The following is a 20148-nucleotide window of genomic DNA, read 5'->3' as shown; positions in this document are numbered from 1 at the left end:
TGTTTAAGGAGTAAGAGAATCCTGAAAGGGCTTGGGGTATATAAATACCCTAATGGAACTGATATTGGAATGAATGATTATTGTGAATTAACTGCAGTGTTTGACAGACGTGTGTGAATTGATTGATCTTTATCATTAGAAGGAATTCTGTGCTGATTACTGAACTATTTGAGGAAATTACTGTTTTAAATTCCAAGATTAGTGACAACTTGCTTTTTGATACTTTTAAGTCAAATTATAATATGTTTTTTAGAAAGGTTGAAGAAAATTGTGTGGCAGTTTTAAACAGGAAAAATAAAAAAAAACTGGTGATTACATCGATCACATTAGTGACACTGCTTACCCATTATCCAAAGTTTTAAAGGGACAGCTTGTTAACATTTTACTACCAAGTGAGATGTTTGATGTGAATAGACATAATATTGGAGGAGCAGGTGTCCCTAATTATTCACAAGCAGTACAAAATGGTACTGCTGGTAATAAAAAGGTGGACTTGGATGAATTTCCTACTTTTGAGGAGATCAGAAAGACTGTGGAATAGATACCCTTCTACAAATCCCCCAACCAGTTAGATTTCACTGATTTTCAAGGAATAACATCCCCAAATGAGCAAAACCTAGAATGGGGCAAGAATGTAGGTCAAACAAATACAAGGGGCAATCCCAGGACGAATCAAAGGAATTACGAATAACTGGATATGATACTAACAGTACGATTCAAAGCTCACACAATGGAATTTTGTTAAGTTTTATTGATTTTAAGATTTTTAATTACAGTGTACTTGATATTAAAAGGGGACATTTTTCTTTGTTTAGTAAGGGTTTAAATTTGCATCCCATGGTAAAATAGATATAGGGAATGTTTTATTGGAATTAAAATTATATACTAGATAATTGAAATTTTCAGTTAATATTAAGGAACAAAATTATTCTGATACTAGATGGAAGAAAAAGAAGTGTATTGTTAAAAAAAGTTGCGAAAGGGACCTATAAAATTTAGGGAAATCTTCAAAAGTGCATCATTTCAATTTAAGTAAGGAAGAAAAACATATGCTACAAACACATAAATCAGATAGCTCACTAAGAGTAATGAAACCAGACAAGGGAGGGGAAGCAGTAATTATGGATAAAATGGATTGCAGTAGTAAAATTTTGGTCTTGATAGGACAATTTGTAGCATATACCTAAATAACTTTTATTAGAAGACACTTTTGAAAATGATATGATTCTGAAGAAGCCCAGATACAAATAGGATGAAAGTGCTTGCCCAATATATGTTTTTTGAACCATTAAATGTTTCTTGTATTTGTTTGTATAGATTTCATTGAATAAACTTGGCAAGTATTAAACAGACAAACTCTATGGTTTCTAATTCTGCGTGGTTTAGTGGGAGCACTACGTGAGCACTTGGAACTAAGTAGCTATCCTGAACTCTCTGCAGCCAGTTCCTCACAGTAAGTACCTGAAAGTGAAATCATTTTCACTGTTAAGCAAAGGATTTGGTTCATGTTTACAAACTGAGGTAAGTTGCAAATTAAGTGGCTAGAGTAAATTTAAAGGATTGCTTGAGGGCCTGTGATAAAACAAAAGAGTAGGGGTGGACAGTAGGGAGGATACGCCATGTTACACAACTAAACAGAGTATAAGAAAAGGTAGAATCTGACCTGCCAAAGACCTAGTCAGTTACTAGTAAAAGGGAAGGGTGCCTGAATGACCTGTGATAATCCTACATTTGAGGACTGTGTATTTGTTCAAATAAGAGAACTTTAAATAAATGCTGATCAAGTGAAAAGCCGAACTGGAACCATTTACTTTGCTATACTTATATATGCATGGTGATGCCTTACAGTGGCTTAGAGACTACCGGACTTGTACATAATTAGCAGGATCAGGAGTACTTGATTATTCCAACTTTTTCCCAGAATCCACCATAGAAAGAAGGCAGACTCTGTTGGCCAGTCTGGAAATCTGTGGCAAACTCCTTTGAGTCTCCCGACACTGTGAAGCAAAAGCAACAGTAATATAGATGAATAACTGAAGTTAAGGTCCTTGTATTTCGGTATGTGATGGTCCATTCAAGCAAACAGACTGAGAAGAAAGTAGAGCTCTGATACTGTTAGCATTTGCAGATTAGTAGTGTACCCTAGGTTTGAATCTAGTCTAATTATTGAAATACAGTTATGCAACTTGGAGTAAACATTTGACTATGATGAGCTGTGTTCCAGCTGATGAGTGATCCATTTTACAAGGCATAACTGGAAGCTGATGGCAATAGCTATAAACATATGCAAATTCCATCATCATGCTTGACAAGCTGTTGCTGACTTTTGTGGTGTGCATTAATTTGTATCTCTCTGAAAAATATTTATGGGACAGTGTTTAGTGTTGGCTAATAACCAGCTATACTTTTAAACATGTTGCATTGCAATTAAACAGCCATAAACAAAGTCACTTACAGTATAGAATTGCATGTATGACCATCGTCCACACTGATGTGGAAACTAGTTAAATCTGAAGTTGTTTTTTTCTTCCATTCCTCAACTGATGGATCTTCAATCTGACCTTGCCACTTCATTAGACTTTTGGCTCTGTAGTTCAAGCTCCTCCCTTTGCCCATAATCCCCTTCTCCTCCTCAATCACCTTGGATCATGTTTGCCGCTTTAACATTTGGATGTTGTCACTATTAGTTTGAGCAAGTTATAGTTGGATAAATACTTTTTTTTGGCTTGTATTTGTTGCTCTTTTTCCCTATTTCTTTCTTCCTTGACTTTTTAAAACGTTTTATACTTTTTCTGAGGATTTTTTATCCTTTCCTTAACTTGTCACTGTAGTGTTGTGCCTTGAGCCCTTGCTCACTTCTACTTGCCACCTAATTATTGGTACCCTTCTTCTTACCATTGCTGGTATTTTGTTGGTTGTCGTACATATATTTACCTTTATTGGTGCCATTGCTGGCATTTCTGCTAACTGATTGATTGCCTTATTTCTTGTATACTTGTATAAAAATCTCCTTCCTGTTGTTCCCTTTAGCACAATGTCAAAAAAACCTGATTCAAGAAGTGCTCATCATGTGGGCACAAGATTCTAGACTCAGATAATTATTCTGAGCGTGTACACTGTTTTGGAGAAGGGCATCTAAGTGCTGATTGTGAGACTTGTTGCTTTAACCACAGGGATGCTGTGGAAAGGAAAAATAAGTTGATTCTAAAGGGCCTACTTCTTTCATATTGTTCTACCTGTGGAGCTCCATCCTCTTCTAAAAAAAATCTTCAGGACAGGTAGCAGACAAAAGTAAAGAACTGAGGAAGTGTCCTCTGATAGCTCTCGTCCTTCAACTTCTTTGGGCTCGGCTCCACCCAAGAAAATCTTGAAAACCTTGGATCCATCAGGTTCTAAAGATTTGACCCTCACAAAACCAAAATCTGTGGATCTGACGACACCCTTGCATCTGATCCAAACAAAGTCAGTCACTCCAAGCCATATCTAAGTTCTTTCTGGAGCCATTGACTTAAAGGATGCACCCCCCTTTCCTGCAGGACATTCTGCAAAGACTACCCTGTCCACCTTTAACCTCCCTCTTCCTCAGGTCATCTAAGAGCCTAACAGAAAAGGATGTGGACAGGATGATGAGAAAGTTTCTCAGAACCCAGATTCATTTGGGTATTATTCCAGATCCATATCCCATTGGATCCCTGAGCATTCCTGCTGTACAACCTCCAACCTTTGACTCCTCCTCCTGTCTGTCCTGTGGTTTCGGAGTTTCAGACCCTAGACCTCCAAGCTTGTCTGTGTGTACGCCTCCATTAACTTTGACCCAGACTGCTCCAAGTCAGTCAGATCTAGAAAGGTCACAGAGCTATTGCATTGGCAGCAGATCCGGGAGGTTGGATTCAACTCCAGTGTTCTTAGAGCTGTCCCTTCCTCTCAGAACCTCAGCACAATATAGCTCAGGTCCAATCTGAGGGGGATTGGGTTCTGTCTTGCATAGTTGTGTACAGATCCTGTCCAGTCAAGACTTGGTTCTTCCATGTTTTCACCCTTTGACATAGCGGAGACAGCTTTCTCCATCTCAGTGGATGAGACATCCTTGCTCCTTCAGGTCTACCCCATCCTCAACTGTCTGCTGTGGACTCTGGGTCTTTTCATCCTTTCCCAACAGGACAGCTGGTCCAGTCCATCCCAGCTTGGAGACTATCCTGATTCAGGACTCTGCTGGCACGTCTGAGTCGTGTCGAGAGCCCTCCCACCTGAGAGACCCTCAGAAGCATATGTGTGAGAGGAGACACTTAGACTCTCCACAAGAGTTGTCGACTGAAGACACTGACTTTGTTGAAGGGAAGCCCCCCCCCCCCGTCACACCTTAGGGATGTCTCCTCTGCTGAAGTACTCGAACATCTGAGACAGAGAGGTGGTTAGTCTTGAGTAGTTAAGGTAATCCTCATTGCTCCGTTTTGGCCTCACCAAGTATGGTTTCCCATCCTGTGACCTCATCTAGTCAACCCTCCCTTGGTGCTATATCCTTCTCAGGAACTTCTGTTTCCCCCATCTGGCTTGTCTCACCCAGTTACTCAGTCCCTCAAATTCACAGCATTTCCTTCATTTCCAGTGATGGCTAGGAAGTCCAGGCTTTCTTCTACAGCTACATTCTTATATCATCCCAAAAAGTTTCTAACAGAAAAATTTATAAGAGCAATTGAAAAGATTAGCTATTTGGGCCCTACAAAGAAAACTGGATCCTTTTCCATCACATTTTCCAGCTGTTCTTGACGTCTTCACCTCCATTTTCAGTAACTAAATTAGTTATTAGTGTATCTTGCTGCCATTGCAGATTTTCACCTAGGCAAAAACTGTTCCTGTCTAGCTTCTTTGAAATTGTGTAATGCTTTTCTTAAGGGTAAGAAAACTGAAAATATTTCCACCCTCTTGAGCATCTCGGCTTAACAAACATGTACATTCACACTCCACCAATAAACAACTTTTCATAGCCTTCCTTAATAAATAAATAGTTCCTCCATAAAGATGGGTAAACCACATAAAATACACAATACTTTTATATAATTGGTATTATTGGTGCAGTGTGAATGTACTTTCAAAACATGATTGCTAAGCCGAGATGCTCATGGGGATGGAACTGCTTTCAGTTTCTTAGCCAGTTGCTATTGCTGCAGTAGAACAGTTTATGGTTGCTTTTCTTAAGGGTACTCTTCAACTCCAGCCCTCTATTAAGGACACCATTTCTCTGCTGGACCAAACAGATATTTTTCAAGCTTTGACTCAACCTCCCTTCGAGCTTTTAGCCAAGGAATAATTAAAGTTTTTGTCATATTTAAGAAAACCAGAACAACTGTTTATTTCTTTTTCCAAGTCTAAGTTGGACAAAGCAGTATCAGAAATAGCCTTGTCTAGATGCCTTACTGATTGCATTGTTTTTGTCTACAAGAGTATAGGATTATCATTGCCAAAATCACCAAAGGCCCATTCCACCAGATCTATGGCCACATCGTCTAGATGACATTTGTGCAGCTGCTACATGGTCCAGTGTTCACACCTTTGTAACTCATTACAAATTGGACATTTTTTCTAGGAATGGGGCAGCATTTGGCTTCACTGTACTCAAGAATATCCCTCCTTGAGGACTACCCAGGGTTATTCTAGCTGGAGACTGTGTCCCATCAGTTGAGGAATGGATGCAAAAGAAAAAATCAGATGCTTAAATTAGGTACTCACCATAACTCTGCATCTGTTTTGTCTTTTTCATCCTTCCTCAGCTTCTCACTTTTCAACCCCCTTCCGTATTTCCTAGTCTCCTACTATATCCTGAGGGATTTTTTCCTGTCAGTCTTGCTACGTGAGCTCCAGTGCCCTTCTTCTCTTGCTCTATCTTTGCACTGTAGTTGTTTCACCTCTTGTTCAGGGGATAGTTATGGTTGGTGATACTTTGATATTTATTGGTTAGCTGACAATAGGGCAAATGCGATCTGAAGTAACTGAGGCGGAGGGGATTATATGTAAGGAGAGAAGCTCAAGCTAAGGAGCCTGAAGTCTAACAGAATGGCCAATGATGGATCTGAGTTTGGATCCAGCACCCATCAGTTGAGGAAGGATGAAAATAGACAACACAGATGCAGAGTTTTGATGAGGACATAACTTTAACTTTTGTACCATGTGCCCATGATAAATATGAAACCATAGCTTTGTAACCCAGAGTTGTCACTAGTCCTTCTGGTGCCCAGGGCCATTCCCTAATCATGCATCCCTCCCTATTTTAAGTTGAGATCCACAAACAAACAAATGAACAATAAAATAAAACATCCTCTGCTTTTAACTGTAGCAAACCCCTTCTACAAGTGTAACAAATAGCTTGATACAGTTAGCAGGGAGTGCTGAGGCTATATCCCTGACCCATAAATACATTACATTTCCGAATGCTGATAATGAACTAAACCACACAAAAAGCATTAAAGTGCTTCGACAAATCCATTACTATGCTATGCAGTAAGGAAGATTGTGCCCATAGGCATTTTGTACCCAGAGCAGCCGTTCCTTTTTGCTGCACAGTAGTTAAGCTTCTGTTGTTACCAAAATGAGATAGCAAGAAGCAGTCTTATTTTGTCCCACTTTTTTTTTTTTTTGGGCAACCTTTGCAGTTGTTGACCAGCAGGACTTTATGCATCCTTACTGTTTCTCATGGAGCTCTCGGTATTCATAAGCAATGGAGCCCAGTAAAAGGCCATCCTGTAAATGAAGAATAATAAATGATCTTATCAAGCAGATACTGCAACTTTTGTTGCTGTTCACAGGAAATGTATTAAATAATGAGAGTGGAACAAGAAGGCGTCATCAGTCAATAGGTCCATGATGCAGATGACCCAGGTGACTCAAGATTGATTAGCAATATGAGCACTGGAGAAGCAGGTGGGGGTATGTGTGAATGAATAACCAAAGACTGATAAACCATCCAGAAAGTAGGGAGGTTGCACAAGACACTGACAATGATGATTCGCAGAACCTAAGATGTCGCTTCAGTAGCAGAAGATCAGCCACTTGGATAGATTGCTGAACAGTACTAGGCATTCTAACCAGTGAGGCATGTGTGGAAGTGCAATTGTCATATTCTTCCATCATGGCAATTCTTCACTTCAGAGGGGTGTATAGAAGAACAAATGTGGAGGCAGTGGTTGGAAACATAGTAGGAAATCATGACAGTTGCCTAAATAATGTCTCTCTCACAAGTCAGGAGTAAGGGAAGCTGATGGTTTGTAGACAACAAAGAGAATAACAATTGACAGGGTAGTGAAGAAGGCATAGTCAGTACAGCTACAGAATAGTAAAATGTTTATGGCTACATTTTTGTGCACAAATAGTGATCAGCAGCTGAACATCATTTTACTTGTTTTTATCAAAAACATTTCAGGACCGAGACAAAGTGCTGCATATTTGTGCTACCTTAAACCAGTTAGCAACCTGCATGTTTATATCTGTATCTGGTTGTACTGAGTAGTATATGATTGCATAACTTTGCACTACGTCAGCATTATCAGTGCTGTTGGTACCAAATATATGACCTGGAATTTAATAAAATTTCATTCTTCTTAGTTTTGATATGTGATGAATTTAATTTGGTTTACATCTCGTACTATGGGCTGTAAAGTGAAAGGAAAACCATTTGCATTATGAGTGGTACATGATATATTTGTCTTGCTGTAGAATTTTTATGCTCTTCATTTGAATAAACACTTCATTCATTTCAACTTTGGTCATATCTTTATAATATATGCAGTGGTAGATGAGTTAGAAATGTTTGGGTAACTCCTGAGAAACCTAGGTTATGACTGTAATACGAATGGCTTCATACTTATCCAGTTATACAGTATGTAGTCTAATAAAAAGTAATACACTGATAAACTTGGCTTCATCTGGTTTGTCTAAAAAAAAGCGATCATGAAGAAACATTACACAAGGTTAATTTTTTTTAGACAACATTACAAATATATTTTTATGCTTTTTCCTTTTCAGGCTCTTCAGAGTAACTTGAAATACAATCTATTACCCAAGCGTCTGATTATCTGCAAGAGGTTAGCCCAGTGTTTACATCCAGCTCTTCCCAGCGGAGTGCATTTAAAAGCTTTAGAGACTTATGAAATAATATTCAAAATCATTGGAACAAAATGGCTTGCCAAGGACTTGTTCCTGTACAGGTAATGAGAATCTTTTAATAAGTAAATTTTAGTGAAGTAAATTTAATACGATGTAATTGTTATTTTTATACAGTCTTTTTAAATTATTTTGAATAATTTAGATATCTGGAGTTCAAAATGATATCACTTGATGTTAAGTTGTCAATCTCGCCTTCATTCTTGCTTGATGGGTTCGGAGCCGATCCTCGGCTCCGACTCGGCACTTGCTAAGCTCGAGAGTCACTTTTACCAGCTCGAGGCAGCCCCATATCCCATGATGCAAGGCGGTAAGTACCCAGATCTCGTTTGCCGCTTCGCTGATGAGGTAATCCTTTTACCAGCTCCTGGTAAGTGTTTATTATTATACATTTAGTCGCCCCTTTTCAAATATTTCTCTCTTTAAATAGTTTTCCTTTATTGTTAAGATACTTTTAAGGGTTTTCTCTGACTAAAATTATTTTTCCCTAGTTATTTTTTTAGTCAGGCCTTCATTCCCTCCCACCCCCCCCTACTGTTAGGGTGTGTGTGTGTGTTTTTAGTTATACCTTTAACTTAAATTGTTCTGATTTGGGACTGTGTGTGTGTTTTTTGTGTTTGGGATAACACTATGTCCAAGGAACAGAGGGTCTCAGGCTTCAAGAAGTGTGACTCGTGCTGTCAGAAGATGTCTCTGACAGACGGTCACACTTCTTGTATATACTGCCTGGGACCTCTCCACCTGCAGGACTCCTGTGCAATTTGTCATTCTTTTAGCCAGAGAGTCCTGCAGGAAAGGAGGAACAAACTTATTTTAAGAGGACTTCTTAAACCGGAGGGCTCCCCGGCAAAATCGGCTCTGGGTAAGCCCTCTAAGACTACCAAGGCCCAGGCTTCTGTACCTAAGCCTTCGGCCTTGGCTCCGACTCCTTCGGAGTCGAGATCGCCTCCCGCTGGAGCCGATCTTAGCTTGGAGAAATCTTCGGCACCGATGGCTATCGGTGCCGATACTTTGAAGGTCACTTTGGTGTCGGCTCCGACTGGCTCTGACATCCATGTGGCTCGGGCTTCGGTGTCGGCGCCGACCGGCTCCGACACCATGATTTCTTTGCCTGTATCGGCTCCGGCCGGAGCCGATACATCTATACCTACACCCGGAGCCGAAAAGTTATCGGCTCCGTCTGGATCCATGGTTTCATCGGCTCCGATGGTTCCTTCGAGGAAGAGGTCCGGGTCTCCCTCTTTGGAACCGATACTGTCGGCTCCGGCCTCACCTCTTCTTTCGGAGCGGAGCCATCGGAGCCGATCATCTAGATCTTCCAGGTTGTCAGACCATGATTTAAAGAGGGTGGTAAGCAGATTATTAAAATCACAGCCACTAGCCCAAATGCTTCATAGTCCGTCTCAACAGACGACTATTAGTCCACACCCTCTTCAAGTTCCTCCTTTGACTCTACCCCAGAGTTTGGAGCTGGAGTCTATGGGAATAGTTACTGCTATGGCTGAGGGCCAGATACCCCCCCTTCTGCGCCTTCAGCATCTACTCTTATCTCCTCCTCGAGACCTTCCTTGGAGGGATTCGGTGGCCAGGCTTCCCTGGTCTGCTCCGAGGGGGTGAGTGGCATCGGACCTTTGTCCGACCCCACTCTTCCCCTTGGAGCTTCGGCCTTGGTGAGCTCAGCTCCGACATCTGCCTCAGAGCCTTCCCTTTCGGTGGGCCCGGGAGTCCCAGTTTCTTTGGAACGGGTTCTCTCGGATCTCCCTGGGAGGGGAGCCTTCGAGGTGATGAGGAGTGTGCTGGCCCCTGGGCTCAGTCAGCAGTCTATTCCTTTAGCTCCTCCCTCTACGGTGCCTGTTGATATCTCTTCCCGCTCTCTTGCTCCCGGACTGAGAGATCCACCGCCTCAGGTTTCCCCATTGGGAGGAGCCCCCTCTTCCGAGGATTCTCCTGATCCGTCAGGAGATCCTCCGCACAAGAGGACTTGTAAGAGGAAGCACCTAGACTCCCCTGAGTCTACTACTTCGGATACCGACTTAGATGAGTCGGAGGGGTCCCCAAGATCCCCCTCTGAGGATGTCTCCTTTTCAGACATCCTAGAACTCCTGAAACAGAGGGGAAACTGGCCCACCATTAATCCCTCCGATGATGAGTCGGTATACCTAGAGGCGTTTGGTTCTCGACCCTCCACCTCCTGGGTGTTTCCGCCTTTTGACCCCCTCATGCAGGTAATTGTTCGAAAGGCTTGGGCTTCTCCTGATTCCATAGAGCCAGTTCCCAGGAGGCCTTCTAAATTTATTACAGCCCCTTCCGAACAGCAATTCCTTACAAAAGGTGTCCCGGTTGATGCCATGGTGGTGGCGGCCGCCACTAAAAAGGAACTTGCAGATCCTTCCGTACCAGTCCATCCTCCTAACAAGGATTCCAGGACCATGGACAGGTATGGTAAGCGGATGTTTTCCTCAGTGACTTTTGCCATGCGTTCGCTGAACTATTTGTGTCACTTCACCAGACTCCAAAGGGACATCCTTAAGGAACTAGGTGAAGTAGTACAGGATCCTGCAGCTCCGGGGGCACAAGACAAGATTGCTTCTCAGCTAGGAATCCTTAACTCCATAACCAACTCCTCCATGCGGCTGATTTCATATGCAGCAGATGGAGCGAGTAGAGCCGCAGGCACGGGAGTGGCACTGAGATGTCAATCCTGGATGCGGCTCTGTAATTTTGCAGATCCCTTCAAGGCGTCCTTCACAAACTCTCCCTTTGATGGGTCAACTTTGTTTGGTCCTCAAGTGAAGGATACATTGACCAGGTGTGAGCAGGACGGCAAGACTCTTTCTGCCGTAGGGGTCCATTTTTCCACCCCTTCTAGACCTTACCCCAAAGGACAGAAGGGTGGAAAGATGCGGTTCCGCAAATCCCAAGGAGTCACGCCGGATACACGTGGTCAGTTTACCCCTAGAGGCAGAGGGGGTAATAATAACAGACGCCGCCCTAGAGGCAGAGGGGGTCCACAAAACCAGGGAAGCAGAGAGTCTCTCTCTGACAAGCCCTTCCAGCATCTCTGAGGTGTTGCCCGACTGTCCATCCTTGGAGGCAGTCGGGGGAAGATTATCGCTGTACCCACAAGCCTGGCTTTCCCTCTCACAAGACAGATGGGTACAGTCGATCATATCCGAGGGTTACAAAATTCCTTTCGAGGAAAGTCCCTTCTCTCACAAAAATTCCCTTCCAGATGTGCCACCCGGTCTAAGGGAAATGTCAAAGTTAGAAGTATCAAAGCTTCTACACAAAAGAGCCATTCAGCCAGTTACAACAGACCATTCAGAGCCCGGAATCTACTCAAGGTTCTTTTTGGTCCCCAAAAGGATGGGAGATTGGATACCAATATTGGATCTCAGCAGACTCAACAAGTCTGTGAAAAAGACGAGATTTCGAATGGTCACACTTCAATCAATTTTGCCCTTCCTGAGCAAAGACAACTGGATGTGCTCAATAGACCTTCAGGATGCGTACTATCACATAAAAATTCACAGACGCTCCAGAAGGTTTCTCCGCTTTCGGCTGGGGTCCAGTCATTTTCAATTCAGAGCCCTGCCCTTTGGTCTCACTACAGCCCCCAGAGTGTTCACCAAATGTATGGCAGTGGTCATGGCTCACCTGAGACGTCCGGGATTCCAGGTGTTTCCGTATCTCGACGACTGGCTCCTTTCAGCCACCACCAGGCATCAACTTCTCCAAGCCAGGGATTACACCCTAAATCTCTGCACTCAGGAATTTCGATTAACTATGAAAAATCCTCCTTGTTGCCTTGCCAGTCTATTACTTTCATAGGCGCAAATTTAGACACTGTTCGGATGTCAGCAACCCTCACAGACCAAAGAATCTCGGATATCCAAAGTCACGTGCGGATCATTCTTGCCAGCAAAAAGGTGCAAGCCAGACTGGTCCTGAAAGTGTTGGGCCTCATGGCAGCGGCCATTACCCTTCTTCCCTTGGCCCGCTTCTACATGCGTCTTCTTCAATGGATGTTGTTCACCCAGTGGTCTTACCAACAACTTCCCATGCGTCACAAAATCCTGGTGACACAAGCTTGCAAAAACCACCTATCCTGGTGGATTTCTTCTCCCCAGATTCATCAGGGTAGACCCTTTGTATCCCCGGCCCCGGTAGCCACAGTCACTACGGACGCCTCCCTGATCGGTTATCAGGGCAGAATGGTTCATGGGACGTGGCAACCATTCGAATACCATCTGCACATAAATGTCCTAGAGATGAGAGCAGTGCTTTTAACGTTGCAAGCCCTCAACGACTTTCTTCCCTTGGGAACAATTGCAGTTCACACGGACAACATGTCTGTAGTATGGTATATCAACAAACAGGGCGGAACCAAGTCCTACCCCTTGTGTCGAGAAGCTCTCAGACTTTGGCAATGGGCGATCTCCTCTCATCGGTTTCTGGTAGCAATGCATATCCCTGGGAAAACCAACATTTTAGCGGACAGATTGAGCAGAGCTATTCTCATGCCTCACGAGTGGTCTCTCAAACAATCTATAGTGGAGGAGATTTTTCTAGAATGGGGCCGCCCATGTTGCGATCTTTTTGCTACTCCCCAAAACAGCAAATGCCCAGACTTCTTCTCTCTCTTCCTACTGCCAGGCCATCCCCCCAGAGACGCTCTTACCCAGGATTGGCCCCAGGGACTTCTTTATGCCTTTCCTCCCTTTCCTTTGATTCCACAAGTACTCCAGAAAGCCACCGTTTTGAGAGCCAAAATGATTCTCATTGTCCCCTATTGGCCTCGACAAATTTGGTTTCCGTTCCTCCATCGTCACCTATTGGTGCAGCCGTGGCATCTGGACTCAGTGCCAGACCTTCTGATCCACCAATCGGGTCACCTGCATCGGTCTATTCCTTCTCTCAACCTCACAGCTTGGTTTCTCCACTTCCTTCCTTAGCCAGGCTTCCTATGATCTCTAACCCGATTAGGGATATCATAGTGGCTTCCCTTAAATCCTCTACTAGAAGGATTTATACCAGCAAGTGGAAACGCTTCTCTTGTTGGGCAAAATCAAAGAATATAGATCCCTTTACTGCCCCTGTTCATGCAGTTTTGGATTTTTTAGCGGAAATCTTTCACTCGGGCTCTTCATCTTCCACGGTCAAAGTTCAGTTGGCTGCTATCTCGAACTTTCATGTCGGGTTTGCAGATCACAACATTATGTCCCACAGGCTTTGTAGAGCCTTTCTAAAAGGGATTTTTCTCCTTAAACCTCCTGTCAGGAGTCCTCCTCCTCAATGGGACCTAAATCTAGTGCTGACATCCTTAATTCTTCCTCCCTTCGAGCCAGCTGTTTCATGTTCACTGAAGTTTCTTTCATGGAAAACACTCTTCCTTGTCGCTATTACCTCGGCCAGGAGAGTGTCAGAACTTCATGCTCTTTCTGTTCGTCCCCCTTATTTGGTCTTCCACAAAGACAGGGTATCCTTGAGAACTAATCCATCCTTTTTGCCTAAGGTGGCTTCGAAAACTAATTTGAACCAATCTATTGATCTCCCTGTATTTTTCCCTAATTACTCCAACAGATCGGAACAAAAATTACATTATCTTGATGTTCACCGCCAACTCAGATATTATTTGGACATAACAAAACAATTCAGGAAATCCGATCAGCTCTTTCTTTCTTATGCTGAAAATAAGAAAGGCCTTCCTGTTTCCAAAGTGACCTTATCTAGATGGCTTTCTTCCACCATCTCCGAAGTCTATCAGCTCAGGGGCAAACAGCTGTGCTCAAAACCAAAAGCGCATTCCACCAGAAGTTTAGCCACTTCCACAGCCTTTCAGGCTAGACTCCCTTTAGGCACTATTTGTGCAGCAGCCACTTGGGCCACTCTTCATACCTTTGTTTCTCATTACAAATTGGATTTGGCCTCCAGGGATAGAGCCAGTTTTGGTTCTACGGTTCTCAAGAGTCTGTTCCATTGAGCCACCCAGGATAGAGGTGCTAGGGACGCGGTCCCATCAAGCAAGAATGAAGGCGAGATTGACAACTTAACATTGAGAAGTTATGTACCTACCATAACGTTCCATGTTAGTTGTCTTCTCTCACCTTCTTTCTTGCGACCCTCCCTCCTACCCCCTTGCCTGGACAGACCTTGATCTTCCTTGTTTGGAAGATGGCTTCTTTAGGCACCAGTTAGTTACCTGGTTCCCATTACAGCCCTTCTTTTAGGCTAATTGCTTTCTTTCCTCGGTGGAAAGTTTTATGTGCTAGGTTATTCTCCCTATAGGTACCAAACGAGATATGGGTACTTACCGCCTTGCATCATGGGATATGGGGCTGCCTCGAGCTGGTAAAAGTGACTCTCGAGCTTAGCAAGTGCCGAGTCGGAGCCGAGGATCGGCTCTGAACCCATCAAGCAAGAAAGAAGGCGAGAGAATACAACTAACATGGAACGTTATGGTAGGTACATAACTTCTCATTTTGCTGATAAGTGACTTAAATTTCAGTTTTTGTATTAAGTATATTAAAATTTTAATTAAATACAGTATGTTGAATAAATTATGACTGGGTCTACTGGTACACAAGAGAGCCTGACCCCTTGCCCGTAAAAATCATTAGTATATATTGCCTATGTGATATCAGAATGCCAAGAAGTATCTGAAAAGAAATGTGTTTTGTGGTATCTTCACGCTTAGTTCATTATTGCTGCTTTATTGCTGCTTTTTTTATCAGATTTGACATTTGTTCTCCTTTACTCTAAACCGTTTGGGGATTCTTGGCTCAGTATTCCTTGCTTTAGTAATGTATGGCTCAGGTTTCCAAACTGGAAAAGTACAGCCACACCCATTTATGGGGATACATAGTCTGTCATACCTCATATGTCTTGTGTGATATTAGGCAAGTACCAGATCTAACCTGAATGATGTATTTACAAGTGAGGTTTACAAATGACATTTGTCTACTCCATGACATATACAAGATGTATCACAAGTTATTAAGTTATTATAGCTTTTTTTTTCTTGGAGATAATATTCAGAGGCATTGTTCATACTGCATACCATCACTGCATAAAAAATGCATGGAAACTGATAGTTTCTGATTCATTCTTTAATACTGACAGCAGAAGTGAGATGTTGCCACACGTAACAGACAGCAAATGTTCAGTAAATGTGCAAATGAGTATCACATAATGAACAATATTTGGAGGCATTTATAAGGTGTACCAAATCTTTCTACAAAAACTGCATTTCAGCACAGTTACAGAGGTGAACCTAACTAAAGAGATGTCCAATCCATTTATACAGTGGATGTAAAAAGTGTACACACCCTTGTTAAAATGCCAGGCTTTTGTGATATATAAAAAATGAGACCACAATAAATCATTTCAAAACTTTTCCCACCTTTAGTGTGACCTATAACCTGTACAATTCAGTTGAAAAAAAAAAAACCTGCAATAAGCTGGTTGCGTAACTGAGTAAGTGTGCCCAAACTAATACTTTGCTGAAGCACCTTTTGATTTAATTACAATATTCAGTCTTCTTGGGTAAGAGTCTGTCACCATGTCACATTTTTGACTTGGCAATATTTGCCCACTCTTCCTTGCTCCAAATTTGTCAGATTGCAGTGGCATCTCTTGTGCACAGCCCTCTTCAGGTCACCTCACAGATTTTCTATTGGATTTAGGTCTGGGCTCTGGCTGGGCTATTGCAAAACTTTAATTTTCTTCTGGTGAAGCCATTCTTTTGTTGATTTGGATGTATGCTTGTGGTCATTGTCATGTTGAAAGGTGAAATTCCTCTTTCATCTTCAGATTTCTAGCAGACGCCTCAAGGTTTTGGGCCAAAAGTGACTGGTGTTTGGAACTGTTCATAATTCCCTCCACCTTAACTAAAGCCCCAGTTCCAGCTGAAGAAAAGCAACCCCAAAGCATGATACTGCCACCACAATGCTTCACCGTGGGGATGGTGTTCTTTTGGTAATGTGAAGTGTTGTTTTTGCAACAAATGTACCTTTTGGAATTGTGGCCAAAAAGTTCAACCTTGGTCTCATCAGACCATAACACATTTTCCCACATGCTTTTAGGAGACTCGATGTATCGTTTTGCAAATTTTAGCCAGGCCTGGATGTTTTTCTGTGTAAGAAAAGGATTCCGTCTTGCAACTCTACCCCATAGTGTAGACATATGGAGAATATGGGACATTGTTGCCAGATGTAGTACACAACCAGTACTTGCCAGAAATTCCTGTAGCTCCTTCAGTGTTGCTGTAGGTCTCTTGGCAGCCTCCCTGACCAGTTTTATTCGTGTCTTTCCATGAATGTTGGAGGGACGTCCAGTTCTTTGCAACATCACTGTTGTTCCACATTTTCTCCACTTTTTGATGACTGTCTTCACTGTGTTCCATGGTATATGCAATGCTGTGGAAATTTTTTTGTACCCTTCTCCTGACTGATACCTTTCAACAATGAGATCCCTTTGATGCTTTGTAAGCTCTCTGTGAACCATGGCTTTTGCTGTAGCAGGCAACTGTGTAAATGCCAGGAAAATCCTACCAAGACCGCTGAACTTTATTTGAGGTTAATCAGAGTTTTTTTTATTGATGGCAGGTGTGTACCCAAGAAGACCAAATGCTGTAATTAAATCAAAAGGTGCTTCTGCAGAGCATTAGTTTAAGGGTATGCACACTTATGCAACCAGCTTATTGTACGTTTTTATTTTTTTTCCCCTAACAAACTTGTTTGTTTTTCAATTGAATTGTACAGGTTATAGGTCACATTAAAGGTGAGAAATGTTTTGAAGTGATTTATTGTGGTCTCATTTTTTTATATTACAAAAACCTGGCATTTTAACAGGGGTGTGTACACTTTTTATATCCACTGTACCTTTGGAAGATCCTTATCTCAGAACAGAAACCAGCCTTCTGCTGGAACTTGACAGCATGGATTGTTCTCCTCTCCTTGGTAAAGAAACTTTCTACTGCATTCACTATTTCTTAACTTGTTCATGGCCTTAAAAGAAAAACTCTTTCCTTGTATGGAAAAAGGTTATAATTGTCTATGGTTAGCACGTGTCCTCAAAATCATGAAAAAAGAATTCTAGTAATCAGACTGCCCATCAAAATTTGCCCACTCTTAGAATAGTGTATACAATATTAAAAACAAATTCAATATTTATTAGGAGAACATCTGTATTTTTGGGGGTATACTTATTTATTGAACAGATAACATTAACAATTCAGTAAAATTCAAAAGCATCACATTATTTTAACACATTCTTATTAACAATAAAGCATTTTACAGAAAAAGGCAAAAATGTTTCCATGCTATGCTGTTAACATTCAGAAATGTAATCAGTATGGTATCAATTTCTAAGCTCCATAAATTATACATTGCCAGCAAAAGTTGTATTGTGTTGAGATGTACTGCTGTTATACATAGACTGTTATCAACTTGTGTTATCTTTGTGCCAGAGAACCAGTGTATTTAAAACAGAGCTAATCTAGCTACCTGGACAGTATATGCCATTTCCAGTTACTAAATAACTAGGTACAAGCTTTCATGACCTTAACATTCCTGTTGTAGGAATATTGGCAACCTTTTGCCATAAGTTAGCTGTAAGGTCATGCCATTATCTACTAAAAGCGCATGTTCAATAATTCCTAATTCTTGTGAAGTCCTCATTCTGCCTTGCTGTTGATAAAATAGCCTTTTCTGAGATTGCTTGCGCTACTTGAAGCAGTTAACCCTAAACATAAATTATCAAAACCGCCATAGTTTGTGGAAGTTGATTGATTCTTAACATGCTGCTTGTGGATGCCATTTAGCTACTGTGTTTAACCCACCTTCATGAACTGTTGCTCATCCACATTGAGTATGTTTGACTGTTGTATTGTTGCTTAACATATATGACAAAAAATATTTTTGTTTTATTTAGTTTGTCTCTTATGTTTTCCAAAGTTCGTCATTGTAATTCTCTTTCGTACTTTTGACTAAACAGTTTGCTGCTGAATTGCTATTTATATTGATATTCATCCCTATACATGTGTTGTGTTTGCCCTTTGCCCAACATTGTAAGGCTAATGCATTTTTGGCTATATGTTGTCATGTATTACAGGAGTTCTCTGTCCTTAAACTATCCCACTTGCCTCATTAACAAATACATAAACACAGTAAAGCTGACTATGCACCTTTGGAAGCACAGCTAATATGTGTATGTACAAACAAACACACACACACACACACAATAAGGTTGCTTTGTTGGTTATTGCTCATATAGAGTTGTTGCTGCTGCTGCTTGTAGTAGTTTTTGCATAAATGGTTTCCTCTAAAAATGTTGAAACACAAAATCTTGAAAATCAAAATCATGAGACCGTAATATTGAAAGACCAGAATGCTGATGATCACACTGTTGAACTCCTAGATTTGCAGGACCAGTGTTTACACTTGTTCCTGGGTCCATTTTAGAATTTGGTCCTAGGTCTGTACAGGTCGGGAAATCCGTTATTCAAGAATTTTGACATTGCGTTCTTTTGATATTATGGTTTGAAGATTTTGATTTTCAAGAATTTATGTTTCAACATTTTATGTTTTAACATTTTTGTAGCAAACTATATAAATGTGTAAATGAGTATGGATAGGCTGTATTCACATCAGTACTGGCATGTAGTGGATTTTAACCAGCAGGATCTGCAGCAGGGTTAGTCACCCTGCAGTGTAAACCTTGGCTGTAGATGATTCTTCCTGCATAGTGCAGCATTTGTATGCTGCACAGTTATGTCAGTGGTAGGGCATGTAGTAAAATAACTGTGTTGCTTTGTGTAAGGTATGCAGTACTTCTCTGCTTTGCACCTTCAGTCATGCCTTTGCTTATCTGTCTATTTCTTTGTGCACCCTAGGTGTAGAGAGCACATAGCAAACCCATAGCATATTGTATTTACTCTGGACCAGTCTGTGCTGCAGTTGTACTTGTTAAATAATCCTGAGAACCAGCCTGTTTGGTTTGTTCATTGTAGTGGGTGCTATATCTTAGCCAATATTGTGGACCTGCAATATACTTCTTTTTCAAGCTGTTGTTGCTATGATGATTTCTGATTTAAGATAATTCTGTTTAGGATTCCTATATTTTTTTCTTTGGCTGTCTTGGTTATTGACTGTGCATTTTCTCTGGTTAAGCTACTGTTGTGTTACAGTAGTTAAAAGTCTGTCCTGCTCTCGAGTCATAGTTTGGTTGTCTTCTGTTTCCAAAAAGCCACACTTCATACTGGGCTGCAGAAGCAGTATCCATTCCTGTTCTGGCATAGCAGCACAACTATCTTTAAGGTTTAATTTTATTTGTAGACTGTACATTTTTGTCACGACACCTAACAGCTGCTAACTTTTGTTGTTATGCTATTTAGGAAGAATTCACTGGCAGAATTTTCTCTTGGCTTAATTTATTACTGGCAGATATCACATTATATTGTTGCAGCGTAAGCCCTTGTCTTACTACTGGGTGTCATGCTAATTTGCTAATATCTTTGCTGTCACTGGAGTGCACCTTTTGCCATCTGTGTAAGCTTAAAATACAACCAGCAAACTTGTATCTGAACCCTTCCGTGGTCTTAGACAGCAGAACCTGCAGAGGCATTCTGAAGAATGGTTACTGTTAGCCAAATAGAGGGGATGCTAAGTTAACAGTAATCAGAGCAACATCATCTGCTCCTGTTTCCAGCTGATGACAGTATATCGGTGTATATTTAGCATTTTTTTAAGTTTAAAATGGTTTGTCATACAACAGGGACCTATTGCTGTTTCTTCCCCCATTTCATTGCCCTAAAAATTCCCTCTTGAGATTTTTCCATCATTGTAGGCAACTAGGTATCTAGAGGAGGCACAGGGCTGGAATCAGCTATTGATAGCCTGCAGTGGTATTCTCTGAGTGGGATGGTAAGATTCTAATTAGGATTAGTCATCGTTGCTGAGGGATGAAATTATATATTGGCAAGCATCCTTTTTG

At 41.6% G+C, this 20148-nt stretch overlaps 1 protein-coding gene across 1 annotated transcript in view; it reads left to right on the top strand.

Annotated features, from left to right (window-relative positions):
* Positions 1 to 20148, top strand: part of DOP1B (DOP1 leucine zipper like protein B) — a 2336114-nt gene that overhangs the window by 529650 nt on the left and 1786316 nt on the right. The window contains exon 3 of the mRNA XM_044071549.1: positions 8017 to 8198. Coding sequence (XP_043927484.1) covers positions 8017 to 8198 — 182 coding nt within the window. The remainder of the gene's footprint in view (positions 1 to 8016; positions 8199 to 20148) is intronic.

This window comes from Protopterus annectens, chromosome 5.part0, assembly GCF_019279795.1.
Source record: "Protopterus annectens isolate FY-2018-M chromosome 5.part0, PAN1.0, whole genome shotgun sequence".
Lineage (NCBI taxonomy): Eukaryota > Metazoa > Chordata > Ceratodontiformes > Protopteridae > Protopterus > Protopterus annectens.
This window is presented reverse-complemented; position numbering and strand designations above follow the sequence as displayed.